Source organism: Oreochromis niloticus, linkage group LG10 (genome assembly GCF_001858045.2).
Source record: "Oreochromis niloticus isolate F11D_XX linkage group LG10, O_niloticus_UMD_NMBU, whole genome shotgun sequence".
Taxonomy (NCBI): domain Eukaryota; kingdom Metazoa; phylum Chordata; class Actinopteri; order Cichliformes; family Cichlidae; genus Oreochromis; species Oreochromis niloticus.
This window is the reverse complement of record NC_031975.2, coordinates 11,312,784-11,333,625: the sequence shown is the minus strand read 5'-3', so window position 1 is coordinate 11,333,625 and position 20,842 is coordinate 11,312,784. Positions and strand designations below refer to the sequence as shown.

At 41.3% G+C, this 20,842-nt stretch overlaps 2 protein-coding genes across 6 annotated transcripts; one reads left to right on the top strand and one right to left on the bottom strand.

The window, feature by feature from the left end:
* The first annotated feature begins 4,892 nt into the window (after nucleotides 1-4,892).
* hsd20b2 (hydroxysteroid (20-beta) dehydrogenase 2) lies at nucleotides 4,893-9,107 on the top strand. Its single transcript, NM_001279798.2, has 11 exons — nucleotides 4,893-5,135; nucleotides 6,076-6,122; nucleotides 6,650-6,725; nucleotides 6,802-6,912; nucleotides 7,004-7,071; nucleotides 7,153-7,197; nucleotides 7,298-7,332; nucleotides 7,425-7,506; nucleotides 7,622-7,687; nucleotides 7,902-8,051; nucleotides 8,136-9,107. The coding sequence occupies exons 1-11, from the start codon at nucleotides 4,985-4,987 to the stop codon at nucleotides 8,247-8,249; spliced, it is 945 nt and encodes a 314-aa protein (NP_001266727.1). The 5' UTR covers nucleotides 4,893-4,984; the 3' UTR covers nucleotides 8,250-9,107.
* slc12a9 (solute carrier family 12 member 9) lies at nucleotides 9,051-19,233 on the bottom strand. Of its 5 annotated transcripts, none has more exons than XM_005472041.4 (14): nucleotides 18,345-18,645; nucleotides 16,956-17,193; nucleotides 16,711-16,845; nucleotides 16,476-16,613; nucleotides 16,051-16,353; nucleotides 15,844-15,951; nucleotides 14,105-14,216; nucleotides 13,871-14,028; nucleotides 13,703-13,785; nucleotides 13,499-13,623; nucleotides 12,263-12,455; nucleotides 11,989-12,163; nucleotides 10,837-10,983; nucleotides 9,051-10,741 (listed from the first exon to the last, which is right to left on the bottom strand). In XM_005472041.4, the coding sequence occupies exons 1-14, from the start codon at nucleotides 18,393-18,395 to the stop codon at nucleotides 9,915-9,917; spliced, it is 2,793 nt and encodes a 930-aa protein (XP_005472098.1). In that variant the 5' UTR covers nucleotides 18,396-18,645; the 3' UTR covers nucleotides 9,051-9,914. The 5 variants fall into 5 exon arrangements, with proteins under 5 accessions (XP_005472098.1, XP_025766803.1, XP_005472099.1 ...); XM_025911018.1 differs by lacking the exon at nucleotides 18,345-18,645 and adding an exon at nucleotides 18,951-19,233 and having other exon boundaries at nucleotides 9,915-10,741; XM_005472042.4 differs by lacking the exon at nucleotides 18,345-18,645 and adding an exon at nucleotides 18,941-19,232 and having other exon boundaries at nucleotides 9,915-10,741.
* Nucleotides 19,234-20,842: the final 1,609 nt, after the last annotated feature.

Below are 20,842 nucleotides of genomic sequence, written 5' to 3'. Positions count from 1 at the left end.
AATGATTCTCTTGTCCGTCAGTCTTTGAGAAGATTGTAAACTTTCACCAGTTCTGTTTAAACTGTTTCTCTGACAGAAACAATTCAAACGACCATTTGGTAACAAAACTGGTTTGCAACCACTTTTTAAAGGATTTCAGCTATACTGGGGCAGGATTTAGGTCGATAAGTGGCTGAAACACTTGGACTGAATGCAGCCTTTATTAAGTAGAGGTTTAATTACATCGGCTTTAACAGCCTGTGAAACCTAGTCTGTTAATAATGCTAAAACGTACCTGTAATTTTTTAAAAATATTATCATTAATTACACCTGAGATTTTTCTTAAATAAGTAGAACCTCACCTGTTAAAACAGCAAATAACTCGAGCAAACACTACTTTCTGTTTGACTGAGGCACTTTTTTCATACAGTTTTGCGTCATACTGTCCGTGCAAGCCACCACAAAATTTGAAATATATGCCTGATATAGTAGTTAGAGTCAAAAGATCAGCATGAGCACAATACATGTTTAAACAGGGAGATGTCCTGGGTGAACTGGTGCACAAAGCTTAAAATATCTGAATGTTATCTGTGGTAAGCCACTCACAATCTGCAAGGGCTCTTAAGCGCACGCAGTATGTACAGTTCACTGCAGCCCTGCAGCTGGATTTTTAAACCAATAAGGAGGAAGGAAAACATCACATTTTAAACATAGTTTCAACAAAACAAAGACGCCCAAAAGTGATGCTCAAACACATCACCCTCTGCAGAGGGCGACTACTGTGTCGGTGGTCTCTCCCATATGCAAGTGTGAGGATACGTTTGTTCTGTAATTAGATTAGTCAGGTGAGGCTGTGCTAAACTGGCTCCCTGCAAGCCTCTTAGTGACATGGCCAACAGCACTGACAGAGATCACTTCAAAGCAAGGTCAGACACACGGTCAGCCCGGTTGAGCGAAGAACCTGCTTGGCCTACAACAGAAGCTGCAACGCTGCACAGTGCTGACAGAAGGGCATCAGCACTTCTGATCACTAACTTCCTGATTAATTTTAGTCCTAACACTCTTTATTTGGAGCCTAACACACAATTTTACTCATGTTGAGAGGGTATAAAAGGTCAACAGGACACATTTGGAACTGACTCAGTATTTTTTAGTCTTAAGCAAACATGCAAGTCTTAAGCTGACAGTATGATACTGGCACATTTGCGGTCACGTGGTTCGCAAAGCTGTGGTGTGATCTGACAGTTTCTAAGTGTTTCTCGGAATTATTTACTTTCTCTAGTGAAGCAGTTTGTCACAGTTAATTATTCATACTCTGGGAGGACCTGTGGGAGGAGCAGTAGAAAAGGTTAGAGATTTGCCTCTTATGTGACCTTACTTAATTGCTGAATTCATTTGGCAGCCTCTGCAAGTGACATCACTTAGTCTTTTCAGGGTCAGAGGATTTGAGCTATGAGGCAGGGAATGCTTGAACAGCATTTGAGAACGTCACGTAAAATGTGTGTTAGGTAACAGGAAACCTCCTGTGACTGTCTGAACACACTGTCCTCAGTGAGAAATACATGTAGAAGATGAACACACACAGTGATATAAATACAAAAGTCTATTATTATTGTTGTTGTTATTACGTGATTTTTATTTTTTTTATTTTGTTTTTTAAGTTTTAACATTTACTCTTGGGTCAAGTATAAATTGTTCATAAGCTAAGTCATATATTAAATAGCAGAATATTGACATCAGGTAGTCCCAGCAGCTCTCTAACTTAAATTACTGTATCTGTCAAAAGCAGCAATGACCTGTAAAGATACTGCAGCGCCCTCTGCTGGTTACTTGTAGTTTTTTCAAAGCGACACAACAGAATTAGTTGCATATCGATACTTTGAAAGCTTGAAAGACAAATACTGCTTTCTTTTCTGTTATTACTGTCCACTTATCAGTTTATTATATAGGTTGAAAAAGGTTTATTGATCTAGATAAACCTAAATGTCTGAAATATCCTTGTTTTAGGGGAAAATAGTTCTTATCGAGTCCAACATTAAACTGGTTATATGACTTTTTGTGATTTTGTTGAAATAATTTGCCATAAATACCTGAATAATACCAGATTTGAAATGAAATATCTGCATTTTCACAACAATGTTTGCTGTGACAGTCAGATGTGTAATTTTTGTTGCACAGATTGGAATGTGGTGTTTGGGTAAACAACATGTTTACCCTTTTATGGTCCACTTTACTAAAATTAACTTTAAGAGCCTTAAAATATAAGTTTATCAGAGAAATAAAAGACTGGATGTTGCTTTTTTCTGCTTTTTTTTTTTTTTAATACAGTACAGATGTAAACCTATAGTTAATTTGCAGTTCTTGTTGGTGAGACATTATGTTGTGATTTTATTTTATGTTACTTCAGAATCAGAATAATTTATTAATCCTCAAGGAAATTATGTGGGTTACAGTTGCTGCAAGACAGTAACAGACTAAACTAATTAAATCATACAATATGTTACAGAATTACAAATTTAAGAAATAGCACTAATAGATACAAATTGCTCTATTATAAACATCAATAATATTGACAAGAATATTACAGAGGTGAGAATATATATGACTGACATTTGACTCTAAACTGTGGACTTTGTCATTTGCTATTTTACTGTAAAGTCTGTGCAAAAGGGTGTAACTATTGCAGTGTTTACAGTGTATTAGATGGAGGAGTTGTACAGGGAGATGGCCACAGGCAGGAATCATTTCCTGTGTTGTTCAGTGGGGCTTTTTGGTAATCTCAGTCTCTCGCTGAACGTGCTCCTGTGACTAGCTGGCACATCATGGAGTGGGTGGGAGGTATTATCCACCATTGTCTCATCTGGGACAACTTCCGCCTCTCAGACACCACCCTAAGGGAGTCCAGCTCCATTCCCACAACATTACTGGCCTTGCGGATCAGTTTATTTAGTGTGTTGGCATCAGCAAACCTCAACCTGCTGCCCCAGCATGCAACAGCACAGAGGATAGCACTGGCCACAACACACTCATAGAAAATCCTGAGCATTGTCCGACATAACTTTTGGTCAATCTGAAATACCATTTGGTTATTATAGTACATATGAACTTTAACCATCCCTCAGTTTTGCTACTATACTTCCAGATTGCTGTTAGAACTATTAGCAAGTATCTTACATTTACCTCTATAAAAACAAAAGTTTTGAAAATTAACCCCAAGATCAGATTGTGAAATGCTCAGGTAAATTCAAAAACACAAGAGCTACATCTCAGATAGCATGTTAAATGTTAAAGTTCATGACAATACAGTTAGAAAAACACTGAACAAGTAGGGCTTGTTTGGAAGTGTTGCAAGGAGAAAGCCTCTTCTCTCTAAAAGAAAACCGAGCATGGCAGCACAGCTTAGGTTTCCAAAGTTTCATCTGAACAAACCTCAAGACTTCTGGAACAATGTCCTCAAGACCAGTGTGGAGATGTTTGGCCACAGTGCGTGGCACCACATTTGGAGAAAACCATACACAGCATATCAGTCAAAACATGTCACACCGACTGTCAAACATGGTGGTGGAGGGGTGATGATTTTGGCTTGTTTTGCAGATCCCAACCTAACTGAAATGCTGCAGCAGGACCTTAAGAGAGCTGCCCATAAATGAATCCCCACAAGCCTAAACAAACTGAAGCAACAAAGCAAACAAAATTAACCCACACTGATGTAAGACACCAATAAAGTCACACATAAAACATTGATTTAAACTTGATGTTGCGAAAAGTGGTTCTACACAATACTGAATCATCTGTAGCGTGTGTGTTGTTTATATGGGGCTAAACTTTACCCTCATATAAACAACACACAAGTTTAATTGAATTTTTCACATGTTGGTAACTGAACCTGAGCAAACCTGATCGGGGACACAGTAGTTTATGCTATTTCTGCTAAAACTTAGTGTGAAAGTGGGAAAATAAGTCATCTTGAATGCATATAGTAGTTTTTTATGGTAGAGAGGGGTTAGTAATGTAAGACACACTTGTAGAAATACGACTTGACCCATTTTTACACAAAACATACTTTATTTTGCCATGGGGAGCCATTATGGCTCTGAACACTGCAAATGACCCAGTTAAATTTTTATCATTTTAATGATAGCAGCTTAGCTTGATCACAGCTCTAAATATGCTTGTGTAGCATCTATGGGCTATCACATGTATTGTTGCTCATTTATCGAGAGCATTTTGAGTTTATCAGTGTACAGACGTTGGTTTTTGCATGAATGGATGGGACTGTTTCTACTGACAATAAAAGCTGACAGATTGTAACTGCAGCTGAGATTTATCAGCTGTCAGCAGCTGTCACAACTACGTTATTGCTTTTATCTGCACTGACACCATTTGATGAGTCGTACTTCCAGGCTTTTGACGATTAGATTCAGATGTGATCGTTGTTAGAACCTGCTGCATCCTGCAGCATGTTAAAGGGAAATCCTGACATTTATACGTACCATACAGGACTCGGGTGACAGAAAGAGCTGTATATTGGAGAAAGTAAGCTTGGGCTTGAAGACAGAAAATTAAAAACAGAAACACTACAGCTGGAGCATGTTTGAAAGACATCTTAACAAAAAACGTTGCATTTTGTGCCATCGGACGTGACAGTTTCCCTTTCCCTTGTCGTTTAGCATGCTTACGATCAATTGCAACTTGATGTTTTTATGTTACTTGAACAAACTCTTAATAATATCATTGTGAAATTATAGTGTACAACTCTGTAAAGACTCAAAAGCTTAGTATTAAGGGTGTGCTTCAAAAAAGTGGTCTGTAGTGGAGGTTTAGTGCCATATGTGTCCAGCAGGGTCACCTTTCATGACAGCAGCATTCAATCAGGGGTGGAGTAATGTGGAGGAGGAGGAGGAGCGTTATAGATAAACAGTTTTCACTGCCTAAAGTTTGGCAGTTGAGCCACTTCTTTGGCATTTTGTACTCTGAGCTGGAAACAAAGGAGCTCTGCAACAAGATGTCATTTGCTGACCTACTGGCCATCATTGGAGGAATGACTGTGGCTTTCTACCTTCTGAAACTCACTTGGAGATGTTGGTGTGTATTTAGAGAGTTTGTTTTATCATCAAAATGGCAAGTGGACTTGAGGACATACGGACAATGGGCAGGTAAGGTTAAAGAAGAGGAATTACAGTGTAATCTTCAAATGTAACAGTGCCAGCTGTGGAGGTTTTAGGGTTAGGACTGTAAGGCCCTGGACATGGTACCTCTTTTCTTATGATTTTTATCATGCCAGCTCTCAGATCATTAAAGTGTCTTTGGGTTATATAGAACTGACTGGTTTACAGTCAAAATATATGTCTTATCTGCTGCTATGTTTACCAAAATGGTAAATGGCCTGCATTTGTATAGCGCTTTTCTAGTCCATAGGACCCCAAAGCGCTTTACACTACATTCAGTCATTCACCCAGTCACACACACATTCACACACTGGCGATAGCAAGCTACATAGTAGCCACAGCTGCCCTGGGGCGCACTGACAGAGGCGAGGCTGCCGGACACAGGCGCCACCGGGCCCTCTGACCACCACCAGTAGGCAAACATGGGGTTATAGTGGCTGACCTGCTCTGCCACCTGAGCTACAGCCACCACACAAATCTCTAAGCTCATCTGGGACAGGTGTTTCTATCCCCAGAGCACAAACTAAACAAGGAGAAGAAGGGTTTAATTTTAATGCTCCACATATTTGGAGCAAACTGTCAGAGAACTAGAGGCCTGCTGCAGCACTCTGTTCATTTAAATAAAGGCTGAATATTCTTAAATCACATTCTTACATTCCACTTGCAACTTTTACTCTTGTATTAGTTACATCTTACTAGTTAGTTATCACTACATTCACAGTAATGGTGGTTGTGCCGTACTGCTGATCAGAAATAATGGATGTTTCTGCTTTGAATCCACATTTAAAAATGTATTTTTATATAAGGAAAAGACAGCACATTATCTTTGTCCACAACAAATCCATGTTTACAACTTCTGCTATGTTTGACAGGAGTGTAGAAAGAAATAAAACTGATCTGACGTTTTTCTGCTTTCTCCTCTGTGCAGTTGTCACCGGTGCCACATCTGGTATTGGTAAAGCTTATGCCACTGAGGTGAGTCATCAGCTCCCCTTAACAATCTCTCTCTCCCATACACACACACACACACACACACACACACACACACACACACACACACGCAGCTATTTTGTAGCCGAGACTTTCTTTTGTTACTTTTCTCACTTCTTTTTACGGAAAACAGACAGTTGTGAATTTCAGTATCTTATGATGTAGCTGCGTTATTATGATGGAGTTTTAGGTAGTGTGTAGTCATGCAGCAATGAATATTGCCTCATAAAGTACTGTTGATGTGATAATCATTCTTGCAAATATATTTTTGTTCACACAATGTGAAAAATAACAATTTTACAGCTAGCTTATAAATGAGGTTTCACAGTTAATAAAATTGTTGATAGTAAACTCCAAGAGCAAGAAATGTCTCGGTCCATTTCACATTTGAAACTCCGACTGCAATGACTCCACTTTTAGTTTTTTCAAGTTCAGAATTAAAAAACAATTTGACTTGACTTTGTCTCCTTGTTGTATGACAGCCACAAACTCTGCCTCTATTTCTCCTCCAGCTGGCACGAAGAGGCCTGGATATTGTTTTAATAAGCAGATGTGATAACAAACTTAAAACTGTTGCCAGAGAAATCGGTGAGTTCAAGGAAAATACTACTTTCTGCGAATATTGAGACAAAATAATCAAAAATATATTGTTTGTTTTCGTCAGAGGGTGTGTATGGAAGAAAGACTCAGACCATCCCCGTGGACTTCACACATGGCTACAGTATCTACCCTGCCATAGCCAAGAAACTACAAGGCCTGCAGATTGGAATTCTGGGTAATACATACCCACCTACTTTCCAACTTGCTTTTTTCTAACATACTTACTTATTGAAGATGCTAATTTTGCGTGTCCTTATGCCACATAGTTAACAATGTGGGAATGACCACTACTGACTGTTTTGCCTATTTCCTCGAAACACCAGATGCTGAACAGGTACACTTTGTCGTTTTTTAATGTTATTTTCTAAAGCTAATGAACTGTTTGATATATTTCTTCTGTGTTTGTTCTGACCAGAAAATCACTCAGGTGATCAACTGTAACATACTATCAGTCCCTCAGGTGAGAGGTCTTTGTGGGTATTTCTGAGTAATTTTCACAGCTTTCTCCTATAAATAAGCACTGATGGATATCTAAATGAGTTTATGTTGTCTCAATTCAGATGACCAGACTGGTTCTCCCAGACATGGTTAAAAGGTAAAGGCAGAAACATTCAAGTTTAAAGTGATTATTAGGTAGTAACGGTATGGGATGATGTAATGGATGTCTGCCTTCCATCTTTGACCCAGAGGAAAGGGGCTGATCATCAACATCTCATCTATGACAGGTGTCCATCCACAGCCTTTGCTGACGCTTTACTCTGCCACCAAGGTGCTGTTTCAGTATGACGTACTTGCACTCATTATTTCAGATATACGCTGACACTGTAATGTTTTCTCACTGGTGGTTGTTGTTGTTGGTTTGTCTGTTTTCTTCTTTATTCCAGACTTTTGTAACATACTTCTCTCAGTGTCTCCATGCAGAGTACAAGTCAAAGGGAATTACTGTCCAGGTAAAGTGTGGCCAAATTCTGGCCTAATTCTGACTCACCAAGCTAATTTGAGATTTAGGTTTTGATTTTACCTCATTTACTCTGAAGCTTATTTCTAGTGAACTACAACTGATAAACATATGGAAAACCGTGTGTTTTCAGGCTAAGATTTTTTTGGGTTTTTGGTGTCATGCACTTTTTAGACATTAGCCAAACTCCCTTAATCGCTCCTCAGTGTGTGGCTCCCTTCCTGGTGTCCACCAACATGACAAAAAATGTGAAAGTGAACAGCTTCATGAAGAGCGCTACAGCGTTTGCTCGTGAGGCTTTGAACACCGTGGGTCACTCCAGCTGCACCACTGGCTGTCTATCACACGCAGTCCAGGTCAGTTATAAAGCGCTAAACTGTTATCGCTTAGAAATGATCCCCTCCAATACGTTAACATGTCACTTTTCCAACAACCTACAGAACGCGCTTCTCACAATACTCTTGCCGGACCGTCTTCGGATGTCAACGTTCCTCATTAGGAAACTACGAAGCTCATGCAAGAAAAACGATTGGACCGGTGAAAAGGGGGAGTAGTCATGGGACTCCAGCTGCACTGATATTGAAGTTGTTTTGTTTTCCGCAGGAGAAAATTATCACTCAAACGTCACGCAATTACTTCAACTCTGTGATTAATAAAACTCATTCACCCGTTTTAACACTTAGACACCAAACTGGTTTTACCGTTTTAACTTAGGCATGTAGACACGGTCAAGACGACCGAGCATCAGAATAGAGTGATCTACATGACTTTGTATGGGGCTTGGTTTGCTTTCAATCAAAGGGTTATTTCACTGCTACCACTGATAGAGTGCGATTGGCTTTGCTCTTTCATACAAATATAATGAGATTCAGATGAAAAGTGCGTCAACACAACAACTTCTATCTTTAGCTGTGAAGTATGTGGAGAAACTACAGCACTGTATAAAAACAATGAAAAGGTTAACGTGGGTGGAGTAAATGTTTTCTGCAGTAAGAGTAGTGAGAATGAAAGTTGCACTGAAGGCGTTGAGAAAAAAAGAATCATAATACAACTGGCAGATATGTAGATTTGATCTGTTTTTATTACATTCTGTGGTTTGAACACATAAGTGGTTACAACAAAAATATTAATTTACGTAACGGCTCCAAAGATGACAACAGACAGTGCCCATGGCAGTAATTTCAGTGATATTAGTGTACAAGAGTCCAAAAGTGTTCTCATCAAGCACAAACAAGAACACGCTGATGCTTTTTCAGCAGTGACGACAAACTCAGTGTGTTGTGACATTTCATGGTTACTTAAATATTTTGTAAAAATGTGATGAAAACTTGTTGTTTGTCTTGAGTGGTCTGAAATATCTTCCTCAACATGAAAGACTGAAATATGATTATATGAAATAAATTTGTTCAGCGTTATTGTTATCATTATTTATCACATCCAACGTAACAGAATAACCCTTTCTGAAGTACTTTTAGAGTCTGTACTGCTAGCACCAAGTCCAATCAACTTTTTTTTTTTTTTTAAATAAACACAAATAATGGCAACAAATTTATCATTCTAATGTCAAGTCTATAACAATTCCCTTTATATCACTGGGAAAAAAAATTCATGGATTGGCATAAGGACATGAAAAAAAACCTAATAAATAAAAATCTGAATGAAACAGGGTTCCAAACAAAAAGATGTCTTTGGATCTCTTGGTCCAGCAACCAGCAGAAACATGAGAGCGAAGGAACGAAAGTAGGCAGCAAAAAACAGTACAAACGAAAAGAACACGATGCCATTTAGAAACTGAACTAGAGGAATTTATTCTGCACTCTACTTGCCTTGTTTTTGTTAATCCAAAGCTCAGCATTTCATCCCTGGAATTATAGGCAGATATATTCTATATGTAATGCCCTGGGCAACCTGCGCAGCTTAAGACAACGCGTGCGTTTGTTACGAAGAGCCTTTGGCCTTTTTTTGTTAGAACAGGCCTGAAGATAATGCAAAAATTGAAGGTCGTATCAACAAAAGCAAAGTATTCTCCCAATTCCTGGTTCAGTTGAAGCCAGTTCAATAGTTCAAGTATATAAAAATAAGGAAATATCATATTTAAATGAAAGACCTCAAGTACTACTTCACCATCGTTGCTACCCGCATTTAAGTGAACAATGAGATAAGACACTATTTCAATGACAAGTCGTACAGCATGAACAAAAAGTCATCACCGCACATGCTCAGAGGTCAGTGTACGTGACTGGGGTGACGCCGTGAATTAGAAGCGTTGGACCTAATCCATTGGTCACTGCTTCCAGCTGAGCTAGAAACGCCTGCGACTGGCTGCGGTGTGAAGGAGGTTGAGGTAAATACAGGAAGCGAACGGTAGCTTGCGAGCTGTGCTCCATCAACATGCGGTTCACTGCTGACAAGAAGCTCTCGGACGGAGCTTGTGCTGGCTCTGCGGTGGGAGTGTGGTGCTGCACCACGGAGTCCCACGGCACGATCTTTATCGACGCCCTGATCCTCAGCTTCCTCAGCAGCTCTCGAAAGGTCTCTTCATTGACCATCCAGCCCTGGTCGCTGGAAGCGGTTCCCACGTTGAGGAAAATTCTCATTTTTGCGTGCCGCCATTTGCTGGACATGTTGAGTACGCAGGCCATCTGCAGCAGAAAGAGGCTGCACACGTCCTCGTAATCACGGCAGCCCGGCTGGAGCAGGTTGAGCGGCCACACGTCTATAATCCGCTCCGAGCCGTCGACCTTGCTGTCTTTATCTTCTCCTTCTAACTGGAAGAAATACCGACCCAGGCACACGCTCTTGTTCATTTTAATGGCGTCAGAAATTATCCCAACGTATTCCTCTGGTGCGAGCCACCGCGGGCTCTCCGCATCCCGGACGGGGGGGAAATGAGCCTGCAGTGAAGGCAGGTCGACCCCAAAATTAAATTCATCCTCGCCGCCTCGTTCCACTGCTGTGTCGCAGAAGGCAGAGTCCTGCAGGAGGAAGTCCTCAGGAGTGCAGCTGTCATAGAACCCCAAAATCAGCATGTTGGGCTTCATGCCACCTTTTAGAGGAATGTAGGATTCAGTACATAAAGTAACGTCACACTCTGAACTGAATGTAATCATCAGAAAAGCGAGGAGACAAAAATGAGCTTACCTAGGCCTGTGATGCGAAGAAGATGCTGAGTTCCCTGTCTGACGGTAGGAGAGAGTGTCAGGTCAACAAAGGCCTTCACCCCAAGTTTATCAACTAGGCTCATCCAAAAGTTGTACTGCTGCTGGACTGGATCTGAAGGCAAGGTGTCTAAAACACAGAGCAGACAGAAAAAAATGCATTCACCAAAACTAAGTTGAGAGCTTCATTTAATAGATGTAATTTCATCAAGGAAATAGTGGTGAGTGGTAAATGGACTGGTTCTTATACAGCACTGTCCTGCTCAAGCACTCAAAGCGCTTTATGCAACATGTTTCATTTACCCATTAATAAAAGCATGTTTTTCTATGTCTAAGTGCTTTCTATCTGATATTCACACACATCCACACTCAAATAAACATCTGGAGCAACTCGGCTGGAGCCTATCCAAGATGCCACAGGATGAGTCGAAGCCTGGACAGGTCCCCAGGCTATCGCAGGGCTAACATATAGAGACAGACAACCATTCACACTCACATTTGCACCTATGGGCAATTTAGAATAATCATTTTAGCTAATGATTAGCTAACCTAACCCACACAAACACAAGAACATGCAGACTCCACAAAGAAAGGCCCCAGCAGGATGGTGGATTATGGCAGTATGGATTAAGGATTGAATAAAATGAAATACAGTTCTGGAAGGCCAAATCAATAAGGAGCTGATTATCTATCTGAATCCTCAGTTTGAAGCTACTGTGCCACAGGAAAAAAGTCAAGTGCAAAAGCTCCTGCACATTAAGACCCCACGAGGAAACTTTTCATGATGGTACATGTGGTCAGGTAGGCCTGTCAGAGAGCATGCGCATCCTATAACTTACAGATGACTGCAAGTTGATTCATAGCGTCAGGCTTTCCAGGCACAGGACATCAAAAGGTAGGTTTTAGCTATAAATACACAATGTTTCAGCACTACAGGTAACAAAATGCTTTGGTACGAATTAGTCACAGAACCCAAACAGTGCAAAACTGATACTGAATGTGAGTATCTGAGGCCTTCAAACAACAGCAGCAGCAGCAGCAGCTTCAGTTAAGTCATAAGCAAAACCACAAAGATAAGAGTAATTTAATACTGTTAGCTGCAGACAGCCATAACACGCCACCTAATGAGCATTACCCAGATCTCCCAGCTGCACATGACCCAGCACATACAGTCCTCCCTTCTTCAGCTGATTTACAAACAGGATGAGCTGGCTGGAAGAGCGGGGGTTGGCCACCATCAACAACACCTGCGGCCTCCAGAACTTCACGTGGTCTTTCCTCACATCCAGCATCAGCAGATACTTGCGCACCTAAAAACCAGAGCAGACGAAGAGAAGCGAGACTATTGAGAAACTGTAGTGCATGCTGGACTTTGTGTGTGTGAGTGCGAGTGACTGTGTCCAGATAACCTGGTGGAAAATGAGAGCCTGGCTGATGTAGCCCCAGCTGCTAGTGGGCGATCTGTAGTGGAGGAAAAGCAGCAGCAGTAGGAGGAGCACGATGCTGCCCGAGGAGTACACGGGATTGATGATGAACATCATGGCCAAACAGCTCACAATCCCCAGCAGGCAGGTGTGCCAGGAAAAGAGCTGGAAGGTTGGTCTGTTAAACACACACACAGACAAGACATGAAGAGCAGGAGCGGATGAATATCACTTATATGGCAATATATGTTTAGCTTTTGTAGTGTCACAGAACAAGTGTTTTCTTATGATTTTTCGTAATTTCGTAATTGATTACGCTTTCATGGTACCATAGCACCATGTTAAATGTAGGCACAGACTAAAATGCTCTCGGGCTGTGATATTTACAGGCCTGTTACTAAGTGCTTTCAACTGCTTTGCGGTCACAATCAAATCTATTAACCATTTGGTTTATGAAAATGTCAGACGTTTTTGAAAAATTACCATCACATCTTTCTTGTCAACATAGACTCCAAACAATTAAACAATAACCTCACAATAATACAGAAAAGCAACAAATTCTCACATTTGAGAACCTAAAATGTTTTCCACTTTTGCTGGAAACCATTCAGATTATGACCAAAATCAGCTAATGCAGTAACACATTATTGCTGCAGCTTCACTGCACCTTATCTTCCTGCTGCATTCAAGCTAATATGATGAAGCTTGTTGTTGTCTGTTAATGTGACGACATTGTAGGTTTCACAATGTCAAGAATGAGTTGCCACTGACAGAGGTCAGCAGACACCACACAAGTTTCTTATTGTTCTTTCACTTCTGGTTGATCAGTATTTATTACGACTCTACTTAAGATATTTTGCAGAATTTAAAACCTTAAGCATAAGATAAGCATTTTAGTCATTAACATGTGCATGTTTTGAAACTTGACATCACAAGCAAGGTGTGGCACTGGGCACAGCACAATAGTGTGGTAGCAACATTTTACACATATAGTGCTTTATCTCCTATTTTACAATAAACAGGGCTACATTTTATAACATGAACACTATGCTAACTTGCACATAAAGTCAAAAGTTTAAGTGTTTAAAAGTGTTTAATCATGAAGGAAGTAAGGTTTTGGATCCATACGAGTTAACCTCTGTTTAAAGCATTTGTCAATTGGCTCAATTTTTTTAACCCAGAGGCTTCAGCCATCTTTAATATACAGTCTGTGTTCATTACCTGAAATTTGGAGCTGATGCCCACTCAAGCGCCAAACAGGCCAAGTCAACTGCAGCGTAGGCAAGTAAGTAGAAAACAGTCACCAGACCTGCTATCGCATTGAGCTCCCCTGCAAACACCACGCACTGCAACAAGCGACAAACTACAGGTTAGTCAACCAGTTCCAATTTTAAAAACAGGGACCTGCGGGCTCCAGGAACTCACCTGTGTCAGGCCCCAGGTGAACAGCACTGCCACCCAAGGATTTCCTGAAGCTGATGTGATGGCAGCTGGGGCTAACGGCAAGCCTTTGAGGAAAACCATTAAAATTTCATAATTAATTCCATAAGAAGTATAAAAATAAAAAAATTTTTAAATGATCTTGAGCCTCACCAAAGAGGTGATCCAGAGCAAGAGCATGCAGGATACGGGACGCTCCGATCATGGCACACATCGCTGCAGACAGTGAGGCACAGTATATCCCAATAGTGACAAATGGTGGCCATAAGTTGATCCGTTGCAAGAAGCCATAATCTTGAATCAACAAGGTCCTAAAGAAATATGTTTGTTATCATAACTCAAACTTCTTATTTGTATGTCATTTATATTTGATAAGCCATTTCAGACCTGTCGCAGGTGGCGCTGATCATGAAGAAGAGCAGGACGTAGACGATGAAAGTGTAACTGACGGCTATGATGGTGCCTTTAGGGATTGCAACACTCGGATTCTTCAGCTCCCCTGCAGAGATGAGTGGAGTAAGAGCTGCTGTCATGAAGTGCATGTTTATGTACATGAGACCAATTTTTGCATGTTCATACGGTATTGTGCAAAGGTCTTGAGCCACCACCGATTCTTTATACTTCTCTCATAAGGAGAGAGACTATTATGTCTTAAGGAAAAGTTCTCCAGGCTTTCGAAAGAGCTTTTGAAGTTTTGAATTGGCTGCTTCTTCGCTCATTTCCACTCCAGTAATTGCACCTGACCATCTCCAGAAGAATGTCTTTCATAAGCCACTTCACACTGACCTATGAATCAGTCGAGCATTTAAAAAAAAGACACCTAACTCAAGGGATGAACCACTGTTGCGTTTACACAAAACAGACAACTTAGCAAAGAACCAATTTTAAATTGTACCTTTAGGCACTTTGTTACTAGCAGCGTGTTGCAAAAACACATCATTTGTTGCCTTTTCTTTAGAAAAGATAAAGTTTGATAGATACAAAAAAGTATTTTTTTATTATTTACATGATTCCCAAAGAGCTATCAGCTGAAAACTTGACACGTCTCAGCTTAGTGTGCAGTGTGTCCTTAAAAACTTTTTGGAAACTGGACAAGTGGAGAACAAACCTCTACTTGTCCACTTGTTTCCAGGCCTTAAAAAATATCCACAGTAGGAGAACATTATCTGAAAGTCATGCCCTTAAGAAACGAGAAAAGGTCCATCTAAGGTCTGTCAGAGAACTGAGACATAAATCTCGTCCTTCAGTTGATCCATAAACTGTTCACTGAAGCTTCATCAGAAACAATCTCTGTGAAAGGATGGCTATCAAGGAATTCTTAAAAGAAAAGGAAATATGTACAGAGGTGGTCAGGGGTATTTACAGCCATCTGTGAAACACAGTGGGGGCTCTGTCAAGGTTCTGCACTCCATTTCAGTCAGTGGTGTCAGAGACCATGCTAAAATTGATGAAATTATGAATGTCATCAGTTTGCAAACACACTGCCAATGCAGTAAAAACCCACCTGGACAGAAAAACCACACAGTGGAGCACGATCAGTCATGATCAATCGAGGCATCTTGACAGAAAATGGAACAAAAAGAAGCCAACATCCAAAGAAGAGTTTTGAATGTATTTCAAGAAGCCTAGAGAACTATTAGTGAAGACTACTTAAAGAAATGTCAATAAAGCTACCTAAGAGTCCAGGGTCCATTAAAGACTAAAGTTGAACACACCAAATATTGACTTTCAGGCTTGTTAGTCGGTTTTTGTCTTTTCCTCTCATATTTTCATGCATCTTTGCACTTTCCAATAAATCACTCCATGCATTTCAATTTTTTTCCTCACAAAATATAAAGAAATGAGGGATGACTCAAGACCTCTGCGCAGTACATAATGCACCATGAGGAGACCTTGAGAAAACAGTCACAGAGATCTTTTGGGTATTGTGGTAATGCAAGATAATATAAGAAACGATAACAGGAAGTGAAAGTCCTGCTTTTAAATCTACCACTAGATTTTGGTAGAAACTGCAATATCTGCCTCTGAAATGCCGTTCAAATAATCAAAAACAAGTAAATGTTCAAGAAAAAGGAAAGTGCTTAAAAATATTGCTAGTAGCACTGTCACCCGCAACAAATTTTCACCTGACATGTTGGCTCCAGCCATGATTCCTGTGCAGCTGGTGAACATGACAGCAAACACGGTGGCAAAAGACATGACAGAGTTGGTGCTGTAGTCCAACGAGTAACCAGCTAGAGAGAAAGGGAAAAAAAGAGGAACCTCAGCAAGACCTTAAATAGATGCTGCCCTGTCCTTACAAGCATTAACACTTGTGGCCCATCTATACTTACGGCCCAGGTTGTTCTTCAGTGTGGTGGCGCTGAAACCCGTGTAGCTGGCGTTGTAACGGAGGGTCTGGTTGCGGGATCCGTGGTGGGTAATGATGAATTCTTGAGGTTTGACTGCTACAGAACTGATGAAGACAGACAGCAGCGATACAGTGACCACCAGCAGGATGACGAAGGCGGTGCGGGAGTAGATGTGGGCGCCCACCAGACACACAAGCAGACACAGCAGAAGGATTACTGAAGAATACAACACTGTGTACCAGTAACCCTGGGGAAGCACCCGCACCCCCGTGGACACAGAGGACTCTAAAAATAAAAAATAAAAAAATCAGGCAGAAAACTTATGCAGGACGGGATGAAGTAAATGAAGTAGATCATTTAATGGAAAAAAAAATATATAGTGAAACAAAATACGAGTAGAACCTTACCGGGATCCAAACCGAATACATCAAGTATGGCTTCTACAAGACCTAGAACATAGCCTCCACATGCAAAGATTTTTGCTAGGAAGAACATTAAACCAATACTCCCTCCAAACTCGGGCCCCAGAGACCGGCTTATCATGTCTGATCGTGTTTTTGTTAAGGCTTACAGTTCACCTGAAACTGTGGCAAAGAATGCATTAAAAAAAAAAGTTTGAAACAGTTTGGTCTGTAAGGATACAATACGCTCCACCGCCCTGTATCGCACCATTGGTGGAAATAGCACAGATGGACAGTATCGTAAGAGATATGATGGTGTAGGCTACAACCACCATCAAAAGAGCCTGCAACAGGCCCGCATGACCAACCACAAACCCTGCAAAGAGGGAGATGACACCACGTGAGTCACTACAGCACAATGACGTGAGCCATTAAAAACATGCCAAGCATGACTTTTATTTATCTGTTCAAACACGCGCCTCTCACCTGTTCTCAGAAACAGCACAATGCTGAACATTGAGAGGACGGTTGGCACCATAACACCGAAAAACGTGTTCAGTTTTCGAGGACTCTGATTTGCCGTCCCGGAGCTGGATTCTTGGGCGGGGTCCGTATCCGTGCCACATACCGCTGCAGTCACATTCAGACCGCACACCCCTGAGGTGATCAGGGGGGTGCGTTCGTTTGACATGGCTGCAGAGAAGAGGTTCAGCTTAGTCTGCTCCTGTGGAAAAAAAGAAACCAATGGAGACAGTTTTAAAAACATTTTGAACCAGTACTACAGAGTTTAATCTGCTTCAGGTAGGCAGCAGCTGAACTTGGAGTTGATGGCCTGAGTCACTTCTACCTTGTCTGTCTGCTTTGTGCACAACACAGATTGCTGTCATTTGTTAAGCCCAATTTATCTCCCATTCTCCTGTTACCCACAGTTTGACTTGGATATATGAAAGCCCGCAGGCTAAAGGGCGTGGCATGGTCAACAGGAACTCCATTTTCACACAGTTTTGAAATCACGCTGAGAGTTTGCCTCCTCGCCCCTTTCAGTGCCTCCTAAAAACAAGTGATCATCATGTGAAACAACAGCACATGCCCTACAACGTCTTATAAATACTTACAGGCCCTGATTGAGGGGTTACTCTTCACCAGCTGAGAATTAGCTGGTTTAAAAGTAAGTACTTTCGTTTTTTCTTTATCATCACGATCAAACGCTCACACGCTGCAGAAGGAACCTGCAGGCCAAGTTTACAGCACACTTCATAATGAAGTTCCTGCTCACACTTCAGGTCGGTATTTGTAGTCACCTGATTCACAGCTGCTTGTCTGTTTTTACATGCAGGAGAGAGAGAAAAAAGCAGCCACCTCAGCTGAGCAGCAACCAGGTGGCCTTGCGTGTTTTGTTCCTCTCAGCATTCACTTTGTAATTCTTCCTCAAGGAGATATTTTTCATCACTGAACCGCCAGAGCAGCTCTCTGAAAGCTATTAGCTCAGCTACAGAAATCACATGATAGGAAACCCAGACTGCCACCTAAGTCATACACAACAGAGCTTGACTGAACATGCCAGGTACATTTTCTCCAAATTATTATAGAGGGTTCCAGCTAGCAAGTGATTTATGTCAATGATTCTGTTAAATATTGGATTAGTTATTAGACAGTTAATTTAGATCTATTTCTCAAGGATAACAACAAAAAAGGGCAAACACATATTGGTGTCACCTGCTCATATGAGGTCATCTGATGTTTTCCTCTCATTTGAGACATAAACTAAAGAAAGCATCCGAGAGGCACTTGAATTCACAGAGCTTGTCAGCTGTTATTTGTTTATTTTTGTTTTTTCTCACAGTTGCAAGTCTTTCGTAAATTACATACGCTTACCCCCATCATGACAAACGACTTCTTGGTGGTTATAAAAGGGAAGTTAAGCATTCGGAGATAGCCACACGCATCAGTTTGTGAGTTCCTGTATTCTAGTTGATGCTGAAACGGGCATTGTGGCTCATGCGCTGCAAGATGCTGTTAGTGACGCACTGTGCTGATGTTTACGATGATAACGATGATGATGACGAAAACGACGATTCAGTCCATCGGGAATTATAGGCCCTCCTGGGTCCTCGGACCCTATTTTTATAAACATGTAGGTAGGGTAAAATAAATCACCGCTTCCGTCACATGTACGTTGGAAGAGGGTGGAGCAACTGGAGCATAAAAACTTTACATCTCCAGAAAAGGGTAAATCGGGGTAAAAGCTTAACTATGTGTGTGCTGGTGCATTTTGGGTAAATTTCTCCCCAAGCTCGACAGTCAGGAAGTTCGGGCCGGCTGATCCCGCCATAATGCAAACAACACAGCTGATCTGAACTGTGTCATTCAATCGGCAACATCAAACATGTTTGCCACGAAACGCGCCCCGTGATGTGATGTGTGCTTTCCCCCCCACCCCCAGCTAAAACACCGAGCGCAGTCAACCTTACCTCTCGGAACCTCTCGGCACACTTTCAACCACTTCCTGCTTGTGAACTCCTTTTGTTGGTTTGGAAGCTGGGTGTTTGGTTGAGCCTGTGTCAGTTGTGTCTCTCGGGTCAGATGCGCAGTAGACTCACAAATGTGGAAGCAATGGGCTGGCTGACCGAGATGAGCTTCCCCTAGAGTTGGATGCTGCGAAAGATGTGCTGCCCAATAATAACACAACAACCGCGGCACGCCTCGTTCCCCCTGTTATTTGTTCAAAAGTGTCACGGGAGAGCTGACACTGCTCATGTGACTGCCTACAGGGGAGGGCAAAACATTACAAATATGAGCAAAGGTACTGCTTGTCAGAGAAAACCACGCCCCCAACGTAGACCGGACTGGTGGCCTCGCCAGGGCTTTATAAGTCACTTTAAATAAGTGTAGAACAGTGCAGGTGATGACTCTGGATCGCAGTCTATTCTGAGCAGCCTGTACTGAGTACTGTATGAGCACCAGGCTTATTTAGCACACAGTATAGGTCGAGCTGTATCCTGGAGTGCAATGCCATTTCTTCCCTCCAGGGGTCACCAAATATCAAATAGGACTTACTGATCAAACATAGGCACCGACTAAACCTGCCAAATAATGGCGTTTTTTCTTGATTAAATAAAAATAATAATAAAACCCAACGAAAATCAGTCTGTTCATCTCCATCCATTTAACTCCAGGAAAACAAACCATTTCTCGATGTAATCGAGAACGTTTGTATGGGAGTTGCATCATGTCGGTGGGTGCGTAGCCTGCAGACTGTGAAATGTCATGCAGCATGTGCCCTCGGAAGCACTGCTGCTGTATCAACATCTGATCAGATGTTTGCAGAAGGCTCTAGTGCATGCAGTACTGTGCAAAAGTCCTGAGCTGCCCCTCATGTCTTTCGTTTTTGCTTCCAAGGAGTCTGTCTTGTAATTTATTTTAAAAAACGGTATTGATTGGTTCTCCGGGTTTTTTGAAGGTCTTTTAAAGATTGTTTTCTTTTTGGACAGTGGAGCTTTTTCACTCATTTTCAGTTGTTTATTAAGCCACTTAACATTGACCTTTGAATCATTCAAGCTCAAAGGATGAGCCAGTGTTGTGTTTACTCAAAACAACACTTAGCAAAGAACCTATTTTGAATATCTTTTGGGACTTTGTTACTATCAGCCTTGTGCAAAAGCACACAGTTTATTCAAGCTTCTTCAGCTGAATCTATTTTTTTAAATGCCAAAGATAACGCAGTTTGATAGGCATAAAATAGTATTTTTGCACCAACCAATGTGATTCTCAAAGAACTATTAGTCAAAGGCTTTGTATATCTTGGCATGGGGTACAACGTGTTCTTACTAAAATCTGAGAAAATTGAACAGGAAGAAGACAAAAGACAGGCCTAGGACAGCCTCATCAGGTGAAAAGTATCCAAAAGATCATTAGAAGGGTGAGTGAGAGTGGCTGTCAAGAAGCCATTAACGAAGGAAAACACAGAGAAAAGCTCAGGTATGCCTAATTACTCAAGAGCGGGACTGAAAAATCAGTGGCAACATGTCTCACGGAGTGATGAATCCTAATCTGAAACTTCTGGCTTCAGCTTATCATCAGTATATACAGACGAGGTCAGGAGAGAGGTGCAACAATAAGCATGCACAGCCATCTCTAAAACATGGTGGAGGCTCTCTCATGGTTTGGGGCTGCATTTAAGCCAGCGGTGTTGGGGATCTTGTCAAAATTGATGGGAATGTGAACTCAGAAAAATAATGTCAGATTTTGGTTCACCATTCAGTGTCATCTGGAAAGCCTCTGATTTACAAAGTAACTACCTTTATTAGATCGCAGGGTAAAAACCACTCACACTGACATTCACACCTATGGGCAATTTAGAATCAGTCACCACT

What these genes read in the sequence shown, in the direction of transcription:
- hsd20b2 (NM_001279798.2), top strand. Translation starts at nt 4,985, where the DNA reads ATGTCATTTGCTGACCTACTGGCCATCATTGGAGGAATGACTGTGGCT. An exon ending in AAACACCAGATGCTGAACAG is followed by an intron (nt 7,072 to 7,152) that starts GTACACTTTGTC and finishes TGTTCTGACCAG; the next exon opens with AAAATCACTCAGGTGATCAA. An exon ending in CGCTTTACTCTGCCACCAAG is followed by an intron (nt 7,507 to 7,621) that starts GTGCTGTTTCAG and finishes TCTTTATTCCAG; the next exon opens with ACTTTTGTAACATACTTCTC.
- slc12a9 (XM_005472041.4), bottom strand. Translation starts at nt 18,395, where the DNA reads ATGCTTAACTTCCCTTTTATAACCACCAAGAAGTCGTTTGTCATGATG. An exon ending in ATCAGCGCCACCTGCGACAG is followed by an intron (nt 14,029 to 14,104) that starts GTCTGAAATGGC and finishes ATATTTCTTTAG; the next exon opens with GACCTTGTTGATTCAAGATT. An exon ending in TCTTCGCATCACAGGCCTAG is followed by an intron (nt 10,742 to 10,836) that starts GTAAGCTCATTT and finishes TTCCTCTAAAAG; the next exon opens with GTGGCATGAAGCCCAACATG.